The 23,729-nt window shown below is 42.0% G+C and overlaps 2 protein-coding genes and 1 long non-coding RNA gene across 6 annotated transcripts in view; 1 reads left to right on the top strand and 2 right to left on the bottom strand.

The window, feature by feature from the left end:
- Positions 1-21,448, bottom strand: part of LOC142485869 (uncharacterized) — a 32,667-nt gene extending 11,219 nt beyond the window's left edge. The window contains exons 1-2 of the long non-coding RNA XR_012798726.1: positions 21,361-21,448; positions 21,087-21,256 (exon numbers count right to left, since the gene is read on the bottom strand). This is a non-coding gene — a long non-coding RNA (uncharacterized LOC142485869). The remainder of the gene's footprint in view (positions 1-21,086; positions 21,257-21,360) is intronic.
- Positions 1-23,729, top strand: part of DTNA (dystrobrevin alpha) — a 373,309-nt gene that overhangs the window by 113,413 nt on the left and 236,167 nt on the right. The window contains exon 1 of one of the 4 annotated variants that reach the window (XM_075584521.1): positions 18,373-18,728. The exons of 1 other annotated variant lie outside the window; for it this stretch is intronic. In XM_075584521.1, the coding sequence (XP_075440636.1) occupies positions 18,712-18,728 (17 nt within the window). In that variant the 5' untranslated portion in view covers positions 18,373-18,711. Of the gene's footprint in view, positions 1-18,372; positions 18,729-19,240; positions 19,345-19,392; positions 19,480-23,729 lie in introns of those variants that run through there. 2 more of the 4 variants (XM_075584542.1, XM_075584543.1) reach the window with 2 other exon arrangements.
- Positions 3,671-6,815, bottom strand: LOC142488566 (uncharacterized). Its single transcript, XM_075589037.1, has 3 exons — positions 6,516-6,815; positions 5,047-5,124; positions 3,671-4,703 (listed from the first exon to the last, which is right to left on the bottom strand). Exons 1-3 carry the CDS (start codon positions 6,790-6,792, stop codon positions 3,679-3,681), a joined length of 1,380 nt encoding a protein of 459 aa, XP_075445152.1. The 5' UTR covers positions 6,793-6,815; the 3' UTR covers positions 3,671-3,678.

Here is a 23,729-nt window from a genome sequence, read left to right as displayed (position 1 = left end):
AACATGTGTCTGTAAATCGCTGCGTACAACTAGCAGCCCTATACATGAACATGCTCATATTATTATTATTATTGTTACATAGTTTCGACAGTCATACGTTCCATTACATATTAGAATACACAAATGTGTTAGCAGAGTGGGAATGGTTGTTATATATAAAACACACCATGTCATAAAATGTTAGTAGTCATTAAAGAACACTCAATAAAAATTCATGAGGCACTCTTTTGCAACATCATTATGTTAATTAAGTGCTTATGCAATATAGGCATAAGGGTATCACATTTTTAATTGTTTGTTAATAAGCGCTGCAAGCAATATAAAATTAGTTCCATATGTAGTATAGTAGTCGGTGGCTCCTCCTCACAATCATCTCATATAAAGGTAGACTCTTCTGAAATCATACATTGATCCGATTGTATCTTCCCCGACATCTCTGAAATACAGCAAACACATGATGGTCAAAGATGGCACCTTACTAGATATGCATCCGAGACAACGCGTTACGCAGCTCTATATGATTGTGTAGATACACACGTCACTCACTTATATGTTAGAAGTAAAACTGTTCATCAGTATGTAATGTTTCTTTAAATTTGTAGCAGGCATAACTATGTATAAGAAGTGAACGTTGCCTGTATACTGAAAGATGTGCGCGCACATCTTTGTGTGCGCACGCACTTCACGCTTGGCTCCACTAACTGTTAGCGCATGCGCAAAACAAAGCGTACGTTGTGCGTTCAATACATGTTGAAAATACCAGTAAACATAACATCTTTATTTCAAATACAATGAAGACGAAACTACATTCGTTCTAAACGAGTACATCTGTATTCTTTTTAAACAGACGTGTTTGGACAGAAAGGACGGCCGATAACACAATGCGCAAATGCAATACGTGTGACGTCATGTTAAACCACCGTGAAACGCACGCTAACACTCCTCCCACTCAATTAACATTCGGCTAACGCCCAGTTGACGCCTACAAACACTGAGCCGCACACATGACACACTGCAGTTACCGTTACTATAACAAAACATGACAGCCAATAGGCTTTGAGGCGCGCACGTCGCTTGGGGGCGGGACTTACATCACTAATCCTTTTTAAGGACGCCTTGGCCCATGACAAGGGTCCCACGTCATACGTGGTGGACCCGGTTTTCAATGTTGTAGATGTTGCATGATAACAAAACAGGTATGTGTTAGAGTAATGGTAAAATGTTGCTAATATGTTTAAAGGGATAGGAAAGTACGTATATTTATTCCGTCAGCAATGTGTACTACTCTTTCAGGTCCTACTATATTGTATTAGGAAACAATTTGTTTGTGATCGCTACATGTTATGCAGTCTGCAATGTTACGCTGTATCCACGCATTGAAAGTGAAAATGGTGGTTACAAAAAAAAAAAAAATTTAAACGCAGAGTCAACGCATAACGATTGTTATATTTACCATTCTTCTAGAATTAACTCTTCGCCTGGCTGCAACTGGTCGCTCCAGAAATGCAAGCCATTTTCATCCACGCTTAACCCAACCGCTGAATCCAGTATGGCACATATCTCCTCCAGGATGCGCTCATAGGAATCGCCACTGCTTTCTTCAAATAATTGGTCGGGAGGTAGGTTCATTTCTTCCGGTTCCCATTCCAATGCATTTTCAGCTGAAAGGCTTGGTACATAATCATAGTACTTTTGTTCTTGTACAATGTGGGTTTCAGGAATGGAGGCTGCAGATATTGCAGCACGTATCGATTCAAACGGATCAGTAGTAGCGGATACATTGCTATTGCCATTAGGAATAAATATGCCTTTCACGACAATATAAGTGCCGTCTTTCAGGATAAATTGTTTTTCCGGGGCAATCTTCCAGAAACCATAGGTGTGTTGTAGCTTATCCTGGTCACGTTCAAAAAAGTCATTACTTGATAAAGTGAATCTTATTGAGGAATTAAAATTCCGTGCATGCTTACGGTCTTGGTAATAAGGATATTTTGCTCGAATGAAATCATCGATTTGGCGTGTGCTTGCTTTCTGTCCGCGACTGTTCAAGATGGCTTCACAGATCATGTACTTATACCCTAAAAGGGGATTAATATTGTTAACGAATTCATCAGCCATGTCTGAGTAGCACAAAAGCTGTGTGCAGGTCTGTGTTATTTGCTCATCAAAATGAATGTGCTGAATGGCTAACAAACTCCTGTTTTTCCTTGTCAAGGTCAACAAAAGTAACTACTTTGACTCCTTATTTCAAACGCCAATTGGATTTGTTTGTCTAATTGGGTTAACAGTTGTGGTTCGTGATATGGGACTGTGGGAGAAACATTTCTCCTTCTTTTATCTCGTTTGTGAAAAACATCCCTAGACTGTGAATGCGTTCACATAGTGTTTTTTTGAAAACTAACAAAGACCAGTGTGTGAAAATATTTCTTAGCCAGGCATATCAGTAAAAACACACCTGCAAAAAGAAATGTTTTTTCCCCGCTTACATTTCTGTGTGTATGTGAAAGTCTGGTTAACTCCCTGTCTGCATGAGTTTAAATACGTGTGTATATATATATATATATATATATATATATATATATATATATATATATATATATATATATATATATATATATATATATATATAAATATATCTCTTATAAAAATATATATATATTTATATATAATATTTTTTTTTTTTTTATATTGCAGGAGTACACACAACATTGATGGCATTAAGTATACCTTGTATGAAACCTATTTAAATGGTGAGAAACATGATTGAATTAAGTAATAAACATTTGTTTAAGCACAATACTGTTAGAGTCTCATACTTAGGATATTTCTCAAACATTAGGCCTGTATTATTAAAATAGTGTTTTCACAAGGAAGCATGAAGTGTATTAGTTTGTGTATACCAGTTTATATAGTACTATATATATATATATATATATATATATATATATATATATATATATATATATATATACACACATATACATATATATATATACACACATATACATATATATATATACACACATATACATATATATATATACACACATATACATATATATATATATACACACATATACATATATATATATACACACATATACATATATATATATACACACATATACATATATATATACACACTCACACACTCACACTCACACTCACTCAGTGTGTGTGTGTGTGTGTGTGTGTGTATATATATATTATTATACATTCTGAGATGTTATAGAAACGAACACACAACTGATTAAAGGACAAAATTACAATGGCCAAGCAAGGCAAAGGTAAGTAATAATTTACACATAATCCTGCTGTACACGTACAAGAAAGATGTTTGCACTTACTTAGGTGTTTTAATAATTGCATGTGACTAATATGCATATGCAATTCTTACATCAATTAACACACCCAAATGCAATGTTTTGCTGCAAAGTCAATGGCAGCTTCTCTAAACTTAGCAACTGGCTCCTGGTGGACCATTACTGAACAGACGATTACAACATAAATATTTATAACACAATTAATTATGAGTGTTAACATTTCCAAAACTTCACGTGTACAAGAACATAGTTGAAAGTTTGGAAACAACACAGTCTTCAGCATACATACAATAGTAATTAGATAATCTGAAGTCAACAAAACAAGGCCAAAGACATATTTTCTGAATTATAACATTTATTTTTTTTGTTCCTTTTGCGAGCGAGTAACAGGCCTGCTTGTTGTCTCTTGAATTTTCCTTTTTCTTTTGCCACCAACTTTAGGCACAACAGAGCCACTTTGAGTGGCCTCTGGCACTTCACGGGCAGGGCTTGTGGCCAGTGACTGTTCACCTACGGGGCTTGTGGCCAGTGACTCACCTACAGGGCTTGTGGCCAGTGACTCACCTACAGGGCTTTTGGGCAGTGATTCACCTACAGGGCTTTTGGGCAGCGATTCACCTACAGGGCTTTTGGGCAGCGATTCACCTACAGGGCTTTTGGGCAGCGATTCACCTACAGGGCTTTTGGGCAGCGACTCACCTACAGGGCTTTTGGGTAGTGACTGTTCACGGACAGGGCTTGTGCCCAGTGACACATGTGAGCAAGTTGGTAGACACTGCACAAGTGATGGTTGGTCTGTTTCATGTGTGTCTTGTTTTGTTTTTGTCGCCTCCTTTGTAGGTGTCTGCTGCTGAATTTGTACAGATGGCAGCGGTAGGATGTCATCAGGAACCTGCACAGCAATGTCTGCTACTTGACCGGTAACATTTGGGCCTGGTGAATGAATATCAGATGAATGTGGTGAAAACTGACCTGCATGAACAGATCCTGGCTGGGAGGTGTTGAATTGTGGTACATTAGTCATTCTCCAGTAATTAGCTTGTGTTTGCTGAACAACTAATGCTTCGAATGAGGTGTTGATTTTTTGCAACTGTTTAGGCACTTCAATGAAGACTCTGTGGAGATGTGCCAATTGTGATACTGTTTCTTCCTGCAGTCCAATCATCCTTTCCAGCACTGTCATCATGTCTGAATGGCGACGATTTTCTGCGTCCACTATTTTTCCCTCTGAAGCTACAATTGCATCGTATGTGGAAGTTGATGGACGATTTGGCGGTACAACAGTTTCTATTGGCACCTCTTCATGGTCACATGATTGTATTTCAGTCTCTTCTGTGGCGTCATCCTCATCATACTCATCATCCTCATCACCATGATGTTCTAAAAAGAAATGTACACATTATTAAATGTCATTATGTAATTGTACTGTGTCCTAAGTAACACCTAACATGTTAGCATACGTTTTATAACCTCATTAAAAACTACCTTGACTTACGAATAATGTTTGGACTCAGTATGAAATATGAATGAATGAAAAGTTGCTCTAAACTCAGAAGTCCTACATGATAATTAACATCACTAACACAATACATGTTGCCTTACACTTAATTTTCACTGACACTAAGTAATCCTATTTAAAGAAGATGTGCAAAACAAATAATGCACATGACAACATAACATATAGAAGAGCACATATTATATGGCCAGCAAATGATACACTCACCTTCTAGTAGTGTTGAGCTGGCTGACCCAGGTGAAGACACTTGTTCCATCTCAGGTGACACATGTCCTCCAGGGGCAACTATATATAACAATAACATAAGTTTTACATTTACATGTGTAAATATTGAACAAACACTTATTGTATGTTCTGTATTTATGATTAACTAACAACATCAGTTCCTTAACCGAAAATGTGTGTGAAAGTGAACATAAATAGTTTTAATAACACTGTACATGCCTGTGTACTTAGAATTTTTGAGTTCCCTAACATACAACATACTATGTTTCTGCAGTAATGCGTGAGGATAAATAGATTAAATGAGTACATAAAAATCATATGTTGTGTAGTGATATCAGTATCATAATGTACATAACTATCATGAGATGACCATTCACAATGGTTATCATGAAGGTGGTCATATTGCAAAAAGTGTTGTTTTTGGTAGAGGATATGTGTGGTACATTAATCGAAGATGTGGCACACCTGAATGTGGCTGTGACTCAACAAGACAACACATGCAGTGTGTGATAATGTGTCTTTCATAGTAGTTCAACTATAGATATGAGTGAACTAATGTGTGACGTACGCTTTGATAAGTAATGAGTTGTTGGGGCATTTAGTAGCTAGAGTTAAGCTTTCAAATGAGTGTGATTAACTTCAGTTGTGCTATTCAGGTTGTAAGAAAGGTATTCCCTTCCCCAAAAAGCCTAATCAGCCACACCTTTCAATGACTTGAAACAGGTGCAAATGGTGTGAACTAAGTTGACCGTGAAATGAGGCTGTAATTAGTGTGTGTGCTGAACCCCACCCCCTCTGTTGAAGTGTATGCTGTGATGAGATATTAATTGCAGCTGCTTTAACACAATGGTAGATGAGCTAAGTAGTCATCTGCAGTGTTTAAGTTATGAAAACAATGACATAACATATGATACGTGTGCCTCATTATGCTGTCTGTATATGACATAAAGCAAAAATGGACCTTTTCATAAGCAACTATAGATGTGTTAGTGCCAGTGATGTTTGTAGGCCGTTACATGCAATTTCTTTGATGCATGCTTAAAATAGGCAGTAATGTCATGTTTGTCGGAGTAAAATCAATAAAATACACAATAATATGATACATATTTCTGTTCTGTACCTGTAGCTACTAATAATTTCTCATGAACATGTGTTACACATGTGTACTACCCTGTTGTTCCCCATCTTCGCCCACCATCAATTGCTTCCACTGCAGCTATGCATTTTGGGAATTCACATGTAAATGAGCACGCAATGGCACGTGCTATATTAGTTACTGCTTTTAGTAGGACTACTACATATATGTCTATTTTGAGATATATATATACAGAATCAGACATATACATATATAGATGCAGGTATGCTTATATTGTGAAGACAGTATAAAAAGCAGTGTAAATATGCAAAATAACTGTAAGCAACGACACGCCTAGTACAGTAATATTTATCACCTGCTGGAAATTGTGACGGATAAATTCCAATGTCACGGTCACCAGCCAAGCCTTCCACGACGACGGTAAGTAATTTTGGCCGAAGCAGCTCCTCCAATGGAGTCAATATGAGACGTTGTGGTGTGGGCCCACCTCCAGTGCCAGTAGCATGCACGCGTTGGTCTTGTATTTTCTTTTTCAATTTGGACCTAATATCATCAAATCTTTTCCGACAATGATACTTGTCCCTGACACTATTCCCACAGGCATTGACACCAATGACTATTGTGTCCCACATTTCTTTTTTGCTTGCTGCACTTGTCCGCCCTTGAAAAACATATAAAAGATATGAGGTAAATTAATAATAATATAAGCACCAGTTTCCTACACTGCTAGCTGTTCCAAGAGATAGCAAACATGCTGTTTTATGTGTAATATGTGCAGCACATGAGCATTCACTACTAAACCTATACATGTAAGCAAGGTTGCATTCATATTGTATGCAGTTCTGGCAAATTGACCGCCTGTGTTTATTTGTCCTTGTAAGGCATGATAAAAAGCTGTGTTTCCACACTAATGAACATAGAAAGATATTGTGTACCCATATTTGCATATGAACAAAACTCAGATGACCTAGGATCACATGTATTTGAATAATAAATGTAAAGTTACACTTACCTACTAAATGTCCATAGAGACTGTCATAGTGCTCCAGAATGCCAGTGACAAGAGCCCTATTTTCCTGGTCATTGAAGCGAGGATTACGTGGCTTCTCCACACGTTTTTTCCGAGCAGGTTTAGGGTCAGAGCTTGGCTGGTGCTGACTGGACTCTCCTTCTTCCAATGGAAGAGCCTCCAAAAGCTGGCCACCAGCAAGCACGCCACCACCAGACACCCCATCAGCAACTGCGCCACCAGCAGCACTCCCAGCACCAGCACTCCCACTCCTAGCACCAGCACTCACACTCCTAGCACCAGCACTCACACTCCTAGCACCAGCACTCACACTCCTAGCACCAGCACTCCCAGCACCAGCACTCCCACTCACAGCAACAGCACTCCCACTCCCAGCACCAGCACTCCCACTCACAGCAACAGCACTCCCACTCCCAACAACAGCACTCCCACTCCCAGCAACACCACTCGCAGCACCAGCACTCCCACTCCCAACAACAGCACTCCCACTCCCAGCACCAGCACTCCCACTCCCAGCAACACCACTCGGTGCACCAGCAACATCACTCCCCTGAACAGAACGTTCACTCCGACGCGTACTCGCACGAGTAGCACTCCCACTCCCACCAGCATCACTCTTCCCACGCTTTGCGGGCATACTTCCAGCACTCACAAAAAACAGACAAGAAATGTACAGGCAATCACACGACCCACTTCCACATATAAAACAAGACAAAGATGTAAACAAAACAACAAAGGACAAAGCTCACCCAATACACAACAAGTCTCTCAGTCAATATGCAAATCTTCAATCGTCCAGCTCTGTGCGTCTCTCTCTCTCTCTCACTCCCAACAACACAGAGAATGATTAGCAGTACACGTTGCCTTTAAATATGGCGCGCAATCAAAAACATGCTTGTTTCGCCTGATTCAGCAAGATTTGTGATTGTGCAACCTAACAGCACCCCGCCACGCACGCCGATACACCTGTGTGTGATCGGCTCATCATCGTGAGAGTGGGCGGATTTGTTTTCTGGTTGATTTTGAATGTATTCGGCACTTACTGCATACGGAGAGGGAAAAACGCCAATAACATGACTAATCGATAAGCTTGCCGATTTCACATAATCGTCGCTTACTGCATGAGGCCCTTAGCTCCTTAAGATTCTTTGGGTGCATTTCATTGGACCAGGTGCCTTATTAGCTAATATCATAACTAGTGGACAATCATGTTACACCTTTTTTAATTACACCCAAATTACACTGCCACCATCAGGATTAGTTTTGTTTACATCTGAGCAGTATCTAGTCCACCGCAAGAATAGACAAATTAACAAAGAACCAATTTAGCAAAATGTGTCAGAAAATGAGGGATATCCCTTCAAAAGGTAATAGTTTCAATTAGAGGGCAAGACTTGTACTTATTATATTTTAGGTTTAGTTTAACAAAAAGGTGTTACAGTGTTACAGAAAATAAGACTACAAAACGACATACCTTAGTGGACCGGGTTAGCCCATTTCTAAACTAAAAGGAGTAACACAGAAAACCTGCAGTATACATTACCAGTGGCATAGATAGGGTAGTGGAAAGACCACTGTAAAAGGGAAAATATAGGGACTGCAGTGTGTGTGTGTGTTGTGATTGAGTGTGTGTTGTGTGGGCTGTGCCTGTTGGTTGTCTGTCGGTGTGTGTTGTGATTGAGTGTGTGGGTGTTGTGATTGAGTGTTGTGTGTGTTGGTTGTGATTATGTGAGTGTTGGTTGTGTGTGTTGTGACTGTGACTGCGTGTGTGTTGTGATTGAGTGTGTGCTGTGTTGGTTGTGATTGAGTGGGTGCAGTGTGTGTGTGTGTGTGTGTGTGTGCTGTGCCTGTTGGTTGTCTCTGTGTGTGTGTTGTGATTGAGTGTGTGTGTTGGTTGTGATTGAGTGTTGGTTGTGTGGGTTGCGATTGTGTGTGTGGGTGTTGTGATTGATTGCAGCGGTGCACAAATTGAGATTATTTAGGCGGGGCGCGTGTGGCAAAACCTGGGTGCGCAGGCAAAAAAGATGCGTGCGGGCGGCCAAACAGAATAGTGCAGGTGGCGGCCACGTGACTCGGAAATACGGGGGAGAAGCACGCCCCAGCGCTGTGATGTCAAACGCCCCCCCTTCCCGTGTCTGCCCTGCAATAGCGCTGTGTTCCTGCTCTCCTCCGCTGGCAACCTGCTTCGCTGCGATCCTCTGCAAGTGAGAGGGTCGGCTGCCACTAAATCAATCATACTATGAATGTACAGAAATAATTTAAAAAAAAGTGTAAACACTTCCCCGCTCGTGCTTGCAAAATTATGCAGGACACCCTGTGCTCATGCTTGGAGAGTTGGTGATGTCACCGCTCTCAGCGGCAGCGTGGACGCAGCCTAATTTTACAAGAGCGAGCTGTTGAAGTATGTAAGTATTTAGGCTGCGCTTATAGTGCCTGCGACGTCGCCCGAAAACAAATGCATTGTCGCCGCCGCGTGCACTATAGTAAGTGTGACGTGGCGACGTGATTTTTTTAAACCGGCAATATTTGATTTTTCAGGGGCTGTCTCCTCATGTGACAGCCCCTGAACTAATCAATGGCCTGGTCGCCCACGCCACCGCCGGCGGAAAGCAAAATACAACTTTTGCTAGCGTCGCCGGCACTATATGCGCAGCCTTAGACATATTTGTATTTACATTGTATACCGTTTAATAAAGGCAGGGGGGGCCCGAGAAATTTCATGGATAAAAAGGGGGACTCGGCATAAAAAGTTTGCTCACCCCTGTCAGGCAGCTAAGAGATAATGGTGAAAAGCAAGTTTGCAGACCTATCTGAGACATAAATGTGCTCACCAGTGATATTTTTATTTGCTATACTGCACCGACACACTTTATTCGAGCAAATACCCAGTATGTACCTGGCAGATACCTGGAATGCGCCGCTCCTCACCTCTGACAAGCCCCGTTGCATTTGCCTTCCCAGCCTGGGTTCATGCCTGGCTGACGGGCGGCTGATCTGTTAAATTATAATGATTAGGATTTAATAGGCTGCAATGCTTCGCGTGTCTACCAGATGGCATAAATTCATGAATTGTAATGCAGTATATATATATATACTGTGCAGTATTGCAGCCAGCGGGAATAAAATGCTTCAATCCCTGCATGGAAAATACCTCAATGCACTCGGGCAGAAAACAGTCACAAACCTCAATACACCCGGGTATACCCGAATTCGTGGGACTAGCCGAGCTCGAATAAAGTGTGTCGCCAGTGTACACTGTACAGTGGAGGGGTTTTGGCACTTTAATTTACCGACTCTAAATTGTATAATGTGTACATCATTTACATTTTTTTCACATTGGACCTGAACTGCTTAGCATTGCAAACCACAGTGTAATTAATACATCAACATTCTTATACCACACAATTATTTGTCCTGTGAGAGACTCCAGATGCCTCGACAGGCCTGTAGGCTGTAATCTGTCAATTTTTTGACCAGGGACACTTTTTATGACCTGCGGTCTCGGAGGTGACAGGTGAGCAATAATTGAATTCTATGTTTAATCAAGAAGTATAAAATATTCAATAAGTCTATCCCAGGGAGTAACAGATTCGTGGTGCCATCTCATTCTACTCTGGTTAATCTCCAGTTCCTACACAGGTGCAATGTAAAAGGCTTCTTTAAAGCCTTGAGGGTGAAAAATATTTTCTATAAATGTTTATATTATGATGACCAAATACATTTACAGTTCACAAACATACTGCATACGGCATCACTAATCATTGTGCAGAACGATAATTGTTGTAATTCATGTTGATCTGTAATATTATGGAATAGGGCTGGGGTGCTCAATCCCAGTGGAACGGCGACTCATTTCATGTAGACAACGGGACCTCTTTCCTGGGGGCCAGCAGGGAGGGGAATCCGCCCCGCCGGTCTGAACTTGGAAGTGAGGCCCGCCGGACATCAGGTACATCAATTGTTTCTTAATTTGGCTTGCTCATAGTTGATTACCTTTTCAGGGTGCTGGAGTCCGGCAGGCTGGGCGTTGGTAATGCATTGATGGGCGCCAGGAACTTTGTGCTCAATAAAGATGCTGTTTGTATGAACAATCGATAAAGTCTCATTTACACGTACACATGGCTTCATGTATAGTATTATCACTGTTCTCGGTAGGTGTTGTTTGTATCCTCTTCATAGCTGCCCCCTATCTCGGCCTGCTAGGAAGGTGCTGAGGCTTGATTAGCTCCTGCTACCTAAAGGATCCCACTGCTTTGTAGCATCAATAATGCTCCATCTCTTTTTAGCCCTTGTTGGGCCTTGTACTACGCTCTCCCTGTCTGTGTTCAGTACACCTACCATGGGTACTGAATTTCCTCATTTTGAGCTTCCCCTCGGGCATAGGCTGCGTCTGTGAACATTTAGAGTAGCGTCGAGCCATTCCTAGGAACACTATCTAAACAGGGCAAGGTACCTAGCTAGACAACAATAAAGGGAATCCTTACCCTATCCTAGACATATCTACAGTATAAACTTATATACACAATTCACAGTGAGATCCCTCTTCTTCATCTCCTCCTGGGACATGACCTTCAGGAAGCTCTCTCTCTCTCTCTCTCTCTCTCTCTTTCTCGTCTAATGACATCACTCACTGGGAAGAAGAGGGCGGGGCTATGGTTCTGCCTAGTTACCCAGCATCATGTGATTGGGAGGCGTGGTACAGTATGGACCCACACAGTTGACGCTTTATGGCCATAGTAGTCCTAAAGGAAGGCTACTCTCCCCTAACGAAAGATGATGATGTTCCCAACATTCTACATAAATGTCATGAATACAGTTGAGCACGTACTTATACACATTCTAGTATGTAATCCAATACAGTATGAGAAGATTATGCAGACTGGTATAATACTGAATACTTGGTATTTTTTTAACTATTCTATCGCTTCTACTCGCTCTATACACATTCTTGGCAAATAGCCGTTACCTCGCTTGTTAGAACTTACAAAGTCCACTGACCTGAATCAGCATATCTGATCCATATGTGACCCATTCCGTTGGAATCACTACTAGTAGTGAGCAGGTTCAGGCTTTCGGACCATATTACTGCTCACATCTGGTACCTCCACAAAGTTAACCCGTTTAGCCCCATTCCCATCTATTTATTCCACTCGATCATTATAAATGCCCAATGTGCCAGATTTGTACTATTTGTACTACCCCTGTGTTATGTAATATGAGCTTTGGCCTTGCACTCTAACCACTTACCCCGAAACATCTCAATCACAACCATAGTATCAACAGGGACATAGGGATATTCATAGCCCCATGTGTCCTTGACCCAATCTTAGATCATGCAGTCAGCACGGCTCAGACCATGCAGTAAGCACGGCTCAGTCAGGTCAATTTGCGACAGGATGGAGATATCGGGCAGAACCCAGATCAAAGGCTCTTCTTTAGGGTCGCCTCTAGAGCCATGTCCCATTGTACATAATTGCTAAAAAAATTGCTTTTAACTAGTTAAAAGGTTAAAGGTTCTTCCCACCATTGTTCAACCCTATTTCATCGACAGGGGACCATGCGGATCAACTTTAGGGACAGGTGAACCCCAGAGTGTCAAGTCATCCCCAGCGGCAAACCCCAGGGCAGACTCGGCATCAGATCCAAGATTTTCTTGGCTGTTACTACAGCCAGGCAGCATGGCGGTAACCGAGCACTTCCTAGACAGGAACGAAGCCGAAACACCTCTCATAAGACCTAAGATAGGCACACAACTCTGGGGTGTCCCAGTGCGATCTCTGTTGGACACACATCTAGGTTCCACAGGACGGGGAACCTCCGACTCATCCTCATTTACTCTGGCCTCTGCAGTGTTCTCCTGTGGTCCCAAAAGGTCAATCTCTTTGACGGACGTTTCAGCAATGAATGGTGTTGGAGCTGCATCACTGCCTTGCTGCAGAGGAGAAGTTGGAGTATTCTGTTCTCCTCCAGATCCAGGCCAACTAGTACATGGTGGGGGTGCATCTTGATCCGCGCTGAGCGAGAGACATCTGTCTTGCTTGTCAATACCCCGGGCAAAGTATAGTAGCATGCAGAGTACTGGGCTGTAGAGCTATAAATACCTAAGGCCACACTCCAAGCATTGGGCAGTACCAGAGAGTTCTCCTGGGCATCTGCAGGAGACACATGCTGTCTGAATAAACTCCATTTTCTTTCCATGGTTATGATATAAACCACACCAGAAATTTCAACCTGCACAAGAAGTGGAGTATTTGACTAGGAGGACATCTTTAGTGGAGACACTACTGAGAAATCACAGCACACTTTCTCACAGCTATTGTTAGTGCAGTACAGAATTTTATGCGAGGGGAGAATTTCGATCACCCTTATCGGCACGTGTTTCCTGTTTGGCAACAATAAACTCCTCCCCTAACATAATGAGTTGGGGCAGGGTGTGGTCCTCATCCTCTCATTGGACTGTCATTAGATAGTCCTGGAAGGGCGTGGCTATACTGTCACATCAATCCGCAACAGGCTCCGCACATACTAGCATCCAAGCACACACATTGGCGGTAATCTCAGTTCCAATGCCTCATGCAAAATTTTTCTTTTAGCAGGGATTTGTGCCCACTATAATTCTACAAAACTTATTTAGCTCTCACCCTGGCGCTGAACTATATGCACCAATCCTTCCGCTGTCAGGAACGACATTTTCTCTTTTCCATGCTTCTCTCAACCAACAGCTAACACTGCAGCTCCCATCTCTGGGAATTTGCAATTTTATCTCTCCGAGTAGAAAACCTTTGCACTTCAGCACTCATGCTGATATCATGAGAACTAATCATTGTCTCGACTTCTGGTGCACACTTTAATTCACAGTCTTTGGTACTGTATAAGCCACGTGTGCACATAACGTCCCTCTGGCAGGGAACAACATTTTCCTCAGGGTGCAAAGCATGGATTCAGTTGGTTCAGTAGCAACCGTCCTTTTAACGGTCAGTGTCCACATCTGGAATCCATGTAATATTAGTTTTCGAGTATTGGGAAAACTTTGCCATTTACTATTTTGCACCATCATTCTAAGAAACTAGCAGTTCACAGTCTTTAGCAGCAAGTACAGTTTCTGTAGCTGGAAACACACAGCCTCTGGGAAAAATGTTAAAAGGTAGAATATTCTTCATACAGACAATTTAGAAAACAGTAAAATCACAAAACAGACTTTTCGCTCCAAAAGTTCCAAAACGAGCAAAATACAAAAACATTATTCTTTTGCATGTCCGGCCCCACGTCGGTCGCCAAATGGAATCCGCCCTGCCCGGCTCCTAGGGAGTTTACATCAGTTGTACCTTAATTTGGCTTGTTCAAGTTGATGAGGCTAGCCAAAGTAAATCCTACAGTAGGTACCTAAGGTTTTGAGCACCACTGGAATAGGGTGTCCTTTGCATAACCTCTTGGTGTCTGATTTTAAGGAATGATGAGGACTTTGAAGGTCACATAGCCTTATAATTGTATCTCTGCAATAAGTTATTGTTGGTAAAACTGTTGTCCTAAAGAAACGTAGTACCTCCACAATTGTTTGATTACCAATTAAGCCAGGAAATCTTATCTTTCTTAGGGCACAGACCCTCATTCAGGACAGACTAAAACACAGTTAGCAAGCACATTAACTCTTTGGTTCCCATAGTGCACACCAAACCTAATTTTTCCATCGCTTTGTCATGACAGGCGCTATCGCACAGAAGCTCCCATTTATATCAACGGGTGTATCGATGTGATAGTGCCCTGGTCAGCACTATCGCATTTCATTAATAACTCCCTATGTGTTAATGATCCTGTGGTTTGCAACACTGAGGAATTCTGGCACCAAATTTTACATATGATTCACATCTCCCTAAAAATCAGTTTTAATTGTTGGATGGTATTTACCCATCCAAATAAAGAAAAATGACAGCTGTTAGAATGGGCTCTGCTGTTACTGTACAGTAGCAAAAGTGGGTTTGTAGGCGGGCACTGCAAATCAGGATCTCAACCATGTAGTGTAGATAAAATCAGCTTTATTTCGACATATTGCTGGACATCACAGAGACTTGCAGTGCCCGCCTACAAACCCACTTTTGCTGTTGTCTCAATACTCGGTTGGAGCACGCCAATGATCCCCTGTTTTGTCTTCTGGCTACGAGGCTGTTTCCCCCTGCGGTGGTGAGGGTTCGCCGCGATTCGTGACGTATCCAGGAGGTCCCGGAGCAAGCAAGCCGGCGCCAGCGGTGACGTCATTCCGGAGCGCAGCCGCTGTGGAGCACAGACCGGGACGCCAACGAGGGAGCTACACAGACGCCAGGCGGGTAAGGGCAGCAGGCTTAGGTTACATTATCATTACATGACAGTAGTCCTACAGGGCTATATGTCTTGTATTTGGTTTCCTTCCTGCAAAACGGGCCCCCCTCCGTGGCTGTATTAGTCTGTTTATATGCTTCCTCAGCGTTTTTAAAGCAACATGATATCTTATCAACAGGGGATCATTGTTTTCTTCTTGGCCATATACCTTTGAGGTTGCTAAAAGTTCCACACCCAGCATTATACCTTGATTGAGCACCGGACTTCACGGGGGTCACTCCCCATACTAACTATAGACGTTACTGTACAGTAGGTTAAAGCAGAAATGTCCAATTTATTTTTCCTCTTCTTTTTATATCTAAAGCAGGTGACATAACACCTGTCACTAGTTTTAAATACATGGGCTTATGGTTTGACTCCCACTTAACATTCGGGATGCACATTGATACCCTGACAACCAAGACCTATGCCAAACTAGGGGTACTTTACAGGAACAAATCCTTCCTAAGTCTCCTGGTCAGAAAGCGTATCGCACAGCAGATGCTAATGCCAATTATTGACTAGGGAGACAAAGTATATGGCTCGGCTCCTCAAACCCACCTTAGCAAACTTGACACCCTCTACAATTCAATTTGTCGTTTTGTTCTCCAATGCAACTACAACACACATCACTGCGAAATGCTCAAAGAACTAGATTGGTCAACACTAGAGTCTAGGCGCAAAGTTCACCTTTCCTGTCTTGCCTTTAAATTCTTCATGGGCAAGCTACCCAGCTACCTGAACAAGCTCCTCACCCCTACCACCTGCAGCACTTATCACCTGAGATCAGACTCCAAAAGACTATTCATGGTCCCAAGGCTCAACAAAGTATCCGGACGTTCCTCCTTCTCCTTCCATGCACCCCAAAACTGGAACAACCTACCAGAGACTCTCACATCCACCACCAGTTTAAGTTCTTTCAAATCTAAGGCTGTCTCACATTTTAACCTGGTCTGTAACTGTTTCATACGCTCATAATAAATATTTTCTTTAACTGTGCACGCAATGTCTTGTATGTAATGTATACCCTGTTCATTTATGTAACTGTACTTGTAACCATGTACTATTTGTTTTACTCTGTGCCCAGGACATACTTGAAAACGAGAGGTAACTCTCAATGTATTACTTCCTGGTAAAATATTTTATAAAGAAATAAATAAAATAATGTATATTTCTACATTCTTACCGAAGCTGGCAATCATTTGATGCTCCTGTTATAAATCTGTAACAATTGGTAAAAAATCCTGAATGTCTGCCTAACATAATGGTCGCCTTTCAGTTTCAATCAATATTAATCATTATATAATACTAAGGTAACATTATCTATTGTTTCAGTTTACAACACAAACTGCTGGGAACATTAGCAACAAATGATCACAAACAGGAAAGTGTTGCAAATATCTTCCAGTGCTGGGGAGGTGTGCTAAACCTGCTATAGAAATCAAAGGATGGGTTAAAACTCATTAAAAATGACATTAAGAGTTGAATACAGTTTTTTTTAAAGTCACTTATCTAATACTACAGAACTGATTTATTTAAAAAAAAACCCATAAGATTTCACATTTTGCTGCTTTAAAGATCACGCGTTCACTCTGTAAACCTGACAAGCATCTGTTCGCTGACATTACTTTCAGCTCTATCTCCATTAGAAAGAAGGTTGGTATCATTATATAATGTGGTATATTAAGTTTCCCCACAGACTTGACCTGTTGCTTTTAATCAAAACATTTTTAGTGAGGATGACAATCTTTGGTACAAGTTTTCCTCAACTAAAAGAAAAGGGAGAAATAAAACCCTTATGAAAAACTTGTCACACTTCCTATCTCTCTTACCTAGCTGCTCTCTCTCACCCCGTTCTCTCTAACAACATGATAAACATAGACCATGACTACACTAGCATATGATCTCATTTTAACCGGCGGTTTTAATCTGGATTTCCAGGATTCACATGTGCCGTCACCACTCATTGAATGTCATCCACAACATAAAAGCCACCATGTCTCCATTTCATGGATTTTACATAGCAAGACGCCAAGTAGTGCAAGGTGCTAAGGAAAAGAATGTGTGCAAGGGCACTCAGCAAGAGGATGAACGAGCCTGACCCATCCAATTCATTAAAAAAGAAACCAATACTAAATTGTGTTCATCCTGAGGCATACGCAAAGATTGTATTTAATATACACGTTAAATATTGCTATTTCATAGATTTTTGGGGGAATGCCACAAAATTATTACAATTTTAATATTTTGTGTTACAAATACTAACGACAGTATGCACAGTGGGACTAATTGTACGTTCTGTAGATCGAGATATAGACATTTGATTACATCTGTGTTAAATCACAGCTGGAAATGCATAGAGATACCCAACAATCACCATTAAGCAGTGAAGCAAGTACATTGTTAGGCTATAGGATGGATAACATTTACCCTCCAGTCCCCTAATTGTCAGCTCTTTGAGACAAGGAGCTAAATACTATTATATAATATAGACATTGTCAGTCTTGAAGCTTTTAGTGCTGCTCAATGAAAAGGTTAATACAAAAAAGTATTATGCGAGCTTCATTTGGAATTCATTATACCATTCGGTTTTATTACATTGTGGCACTGAAAACACAGGCAACAGTTAGTGCCTGGTTACTGCAGCCTCATAGGAATGTTACCCGCACATTCTTTATCCCATGTAGCAAACGTTAACGCTCCCAGTATATTGCAGCTCTGTGCTTTTCAAAATTGAAAACAAGAGGCTTGTTTTCTTTTTTTTAGGTCTACCTCTGACAATCAATGAAAGCTCCTCTTTCATCCTCCTCAGATAGGTTGGCGACAGCTGAGCGATTATTTTGTTAGATATCCCAGAGAAGACAGGGTGAAGTGGGGGAGGGAGCGAAAGGGAATGTACAAGAGAGCTGTGTGATTGGTGGGTTCTGCAAAGGCATCTGTCTTCAGAACTCCATTGGTATGTGAAACCAAATCACTTGCAAGTTAAAGATAGATGCGGCATTACCAGCCAAAATCTAACTCCAGTTTTCGACTCCGTACATCTCCAGTCTGTTTGTCAATTTTTACGCGAATCTTTTATTTAAAAAAATTAAGTCTATCCTGCATTCACTTTTTTGTATGAGTTGTGGGGATTACTGGATATACTGGAGAAGCTGCTTCGCTCAAAGTCATGGTCCAAACTTTGGGGTGAGTTGAATCATCTCTTACAACTTTTGATCATGCAAGATCCATTTATGAGGATAATCTGTTTGAAGTGATGTTGTCTTTAGAAAGTTATTTGTAGTGAAGGTTTGTTAAGCTGGGGAAAGGTCAGGTGGTACTTTTGTTAAAGATCCAATTAATACTTTTCTTGAGCAGGTGGTGCAATTTAAATCAAATATTATTATGATCATGTATTTTTGTGACAGCATATTTGATCTCAATACAATAACCAGAGACTAGGCAGCAACATACTGTACACAACTGTACATATAATTTACTCTTAACAATATTGTATATATGTATACCTTAAGTAAGGAGATCACAACTCCTATGAGCTTCCAACATAATTATCATGACATACTATATCAAAGCTTTAAGTCGGTGGCAGGATTGTAAATATGATACTTATATTATAATTAGTAACTGCACCTTTTCCTAGTTGGTTTGTTTTTTTACGGCATCCTTTTTAAAGATCTTCAGTACTAGGGTGTCTTCCAGTCATTGCAATGCCTCGTAGGCAGCAAGGGATGGGCTAATTTGGAGGTCTTCCTGACTCCACTGGCGCCAGTGAAATCTGATGATGGCCAGGTTGAAAAATACGGTAAATGAGCTTGGCAGTAAACGAGTCTAAAGGCAAGAAATGTTCAATAGCAGATTGTCAGACGTGTATCGGCTGATTCAATTTGGTTTCAGAAGTATTTGGCTTTCAAAAGAGGTTTGATAAATAAGGGTCATGGTAAGCTTTTCTACACAAAGTATTAATCATACAGTAATACAGTCCTGCTCATTTCTAGCCATTTGAGTCTTTGTAGCTCTGGCAGAGTAGGGGTCGGGTGCAAAATGTACAGTAATTATTGTGGTAGTACACTTTACAATCAGACCTCCTTGCAAAGACGGTGTTATTCGGTGTTATTTTCACTTATTTTATGTGTTATTTGCACTTTAGTCATACGTTTAAAAGCAGTAGATCTGTGCAAGTTACAGTAATTAAATGGTATGTAAAAAAAATCATGGTTATTTCGGTTTGCAAAAACAAAAAAGGGGTTCTTTATATGTTTTTCGTCTTGCATGGTTTATTTTATTCTTCGTATAGAAAATCACTGTAAATGACTTGGATTTAATAAAGTAGTTCATTCTACTATTTAAAACGAAGTTACCAGCCCAGAGCTTGTGGTTATAAAGTTTAATTAAAGTTAGTTTCTAACATAATTGGGCACAGGAAAGAATAAGTGATTAAAAATGACTCAATTTACGAAGTAACTAAAAGTACCTATAATCAGTCTAAATCTTTTTTTTTGTTTTATAGACATGATTTAGTAAACGGACCCATTATTGTGGTTCAGTGACTCATTCCCAGTCACACATCATCTTTAACCTGTACAGAGAGAGTGAGCATTTTTGCTTTGTGAATAGAATCACTACTATTGAATGTGGAATTTGTGTTTGTATTTCTCGTAATACAATCCACTACTTGCTTCATGTTGACGAAAATGACACCTGCTCTGAAATAATCAGTTAGGCTATGTTTGTTCAATTTTACTGCCATAAAAAAAGGCGTTGATGTAGAGCATTGTGGGCAGCAGATGAGCTAAGGCCAGCTTTGACTCAAGTCAGGATCTTGAACGTTTATCAGCACCATTTTCTGTGACTTCTAAATTCATATGAAAATATGTGGGTAGTTTTTTGTCCCTACAAAAATGCCTTTTTGCCTCTGTTTCCGGTCATCTGGACTTTCCAATGGGTTTTCTAACTCTTTGTGTGCCTTGTGTTATAATTGGCATATAGCTCATGATGTTGCTGTTGTGTTCTGTTTTACATTAGTATTTTACAGTGGAAAGCAGTTCTCTACTTTTGGAGGTCTTGGCGTGGTCTCCATAGAAGCCAGAGTAAAAGCATTGACGGTCACAAAGCACAGTACACAAGTGCACTCCTTTGTGTGCTATAGGGGAACTTTAATTAGCGTGTTTGCGTTCTTTCTGTAAGAAGTCAACAGGAGTAACAGGAGCTATGAGATTAAATGTGAAGAACAATTTGAGAAGGTGAATGGATTGAAGATTCAAAAATAGGAATCATAGTAGATAGGAGAACAGAGAAATGAGCCAGAGCGTAATTGAGAAATCAGATGTACAGTTAGTTACAGAGACTATGCTTTGGAATATGTTTAGAGAGGATATTGACAGCAGGGAAGAGGTGCAAACACATATTGTTACGCCGGTGCTGCCCGCAGACCAGACTCGTCCCTTATACTGAGGTGGGGACGTATAAGTGCACGCACCCGCAGCAGAAGGAGTGTGGTGTTTTGGCGTTGCCAGGCCAGGTGTGAACAGGTGTAGCAATACTTGCCGGTACTGGTACTGAAGGAGCGAAGTGGTTGCCATTAGCCAAAGGTCGGGGAGAGAGAGATCCGGAAGGTCGAGGTTCAAGCTGAGGTCGAGGGATGGAAGAAGCTGCAGGGTCAAGAGTGAGCCGGGATCCAGAGACAGGTAAGCACGTCCGCCAAGCCGGGTCGTAACCTGAATGCACGAAGACAAAGGGAGAGCCAGAATAGACATCTGTAGCAGAGACTATGTCGAGCGATGTGAGAGAGGCATAACAGGCATTAAGTACTGTGGCTGACCAATGGTTAACGGAGGCAGGCTTGGAGGAGCCCTAGGAGCAGTCCAGGATTGGTTTCCATAATACGCTGCCAGGTGATAAGGTTTAGGGTTAACTAGTAACCAGCGTGTGGGAGGGAGGTGTGGCTTCACTGCAAGAGCAGTGAATAAATTAGCTGGTGCTGGAATGTGTTCCGTAACAGCAGGGGATGCGTGCGCAGAAGCAACGGCAGGCAGCCGAGCACCAGCCCCGCGCGGGGCAGCAGCAGCCCGACGGGGAGGACGGGGAAGTCCCCTCAGCAGGGAGGCCGGTGAGGAGGGAGCCGCACAGCCGTGGGAGCGGACAGAGGTGAGGGGAGGTCACGCTGCGACCGACGTGACCCCCGAGTCCTCACAGTACCCCCCCCCCGTTCAGGGTCGGCCTCAGGACGATCCTTCCATGGCTTGGATGGAAACTTTTTCCAGAAGCGTTTAAGACGTCCTGGTGCGTGGATGTCGTTAAGAGGTACCCAAGACCTCTCCTCGGGTCCGAAACCCTTCCAATGAACCAAGAAATGGACTTTCCCTCTGGAGAGACGGGAATCTAGTATGGTCTGGACCTCGTACTCTTCGTTGCCCTGTATGATCACAGGATCTGGTTTATGAGTGTGGTCTGGGAACAGAGGGCTAGAGATGAACGGTTTGAAAAGTGAAGTATGGAAAACATTAGGAATTCGCATGCTTGGGGGTAGTTGAAGACAGAAAGCAACCGGGTTAACCTGCTCCATGATAGGAAATGGCCCCAGAAACCTAGGAGCCAATTTGGGGGAAGGGGTTTTGAGGCGGATATTTCTAGTAGACAACCAAACCTTGTCCCCTGGTTTGTAGTTGGGTGCAGGTTGGCGACGGCGGTCAGCCTGGATTTTAGAAGACAGGGAGGCCCTTTGAAGTGCAGATTGAATTCTGGCCCAAGAGTCCTGTAGGAGGGAGATGTGTTCATCCACAGCTGGAACTCCAGAGGAGATCTTGGAAATAGGTAGGCAAGCCGTGTTGGGTGATAGCCGTAATTAATAAAGAAAGGTGTCTCACCAGTGGATTAATTCCTTGTGGAATTAAAGGCATACTCAGCCCAGGAAAGCAATTCCGTCCAGTCATCCTGGGAGTCAGAGACGAAGCACCTTAAATACTTCTCGAGAGATTGATTGACCCTCTCGGTCTGTCCATTAGACTGAGGGTGATAACCCGAAGAGAAGGAGGAAGCAATGCCCAGTCTTCTTGTGAAGGATCTCCAGAATCTGGAAACAAATTGAGAGCCACGATCCGATACAATGGACGTGGGTATGCCATGGATCCGGAAAATTTCTTTGGAGAAAATATCGGCTAGGGCGGGTGAGGAGGGTAATCCTTTGAGAGGAATAAAGTGTGCCATCTTGGAAAACCGATCCATGACTACTAGAATAGTGTTCATGCCATTCGACCTAGGCAATTCGACAATAATATCCAATAAAATCCATGGATATGTGGGACCAGGGGCGTTCCGGGATGGATAAGGGCAAAAGAAGACCATGGGGTCTCTGGCAAGGAATCTTGTTGCGTGCACATACCGGACAGGCCCGGGTAAACTCAAGAATAGATTTGGCCATATTGGGCCACCAACAGTTACGACGGATGAGGTCCAAAGTCTTCTTGTAGCCTGGGTGTCCTGCCGAACGGGAAGCATGTCCCCATTCCAGAATCTCCGGAATAAACTTGGCCTCCACATATAAGGTATCCTTCGGGATCTCAAGATCGCTAGGAAGGTGGCTTTGAGACTTGATGATCCTCTCAAGACCGCGAGGATCTTTTGTTTGGGAAGGATAGACTCTGTAGTTTTCTCTGGTCTCTCATCAGAAGAATATTGTCTAGAGAGAGCATCATCCTTGACGTTTTTAGTGCCGGGAATGTAAGACAAAATAAAATTAAACGTGGAGAAAAATAACGACCAGCGGGCTTGGCGGGGGCCTAAGCGACGGGCATTCTCGATGTATAAAAGATTTTTGTGGTCCATTCCTGAAGGGCCAACTTGACGCCAAAAGTTCTCTATTGCCCACATCATAGTTCCTCTCAGCTGGGGAAAACTTCTTCGAGAAAAAAACGCAAGGGTGAAGTTTATCCTGGGGAGAAAACTTTTGGGATAGAACAGCGCCGGCCCCGCAGTCTGAAGCGTCTACCTCTAGGGTGAAAGAAAAATTGGTGTCCGGGTATCGAAGGATGGGAGCTGAGACAAAAGCTTGTTTTAGTGTTTCAAAAGCTATGACTGCCTCAGGAGACCAAGACGAAGGATCAGCTCCTTTTTGGGTCAGTGCTGTGATCGGGGCGATGATTGTGGAGAAGTTACGAATAAACGTCCGGTAATAATTGGAAAAGCCTAGGA

Source organism: Ascaphus truei, chromosome 2, assembly GCF_040206685.1.
Source record: "Ascaphus truei isolate aAscTru1 chromosome 2, aAscTru1.hap1, whole genome shotgun sequence".
NCBI lineage: Eukaryota > Metazoa > Chordata > Amphibia > Anura > Ascaphidae > Ascaphus > Ascaphus truei.
Note: the sequence above shows the minus strand (reverse complement) of the source record. Positions and strands in the feature narration are given on the sequence as shown.

Bases quoted from the DNA above. Each gene is read 5' to 3' on its own strand.
- LOC142488566 (XM_075589037.1), bottom strand. From the start codon at position 6,792: ATGTGGGACACAATAGTCATTGGTGTCAATGCCTGTGGGAATAGTGTC. The intron at 5,125-6,515 runs GTGATAAATATT...TGTTATATATAG, and splicing joins TCCGTCACAATTTCCAGCAG to TTGCCCCTGGAGGACATGTG. The intron at 4,704-5,046 runs GTGAGTGTATCA...ATTTCTTTTTAG, and splicing joins CAGCTCAACACTACTAGAAG to AACATCATGGTGATGAGGAT.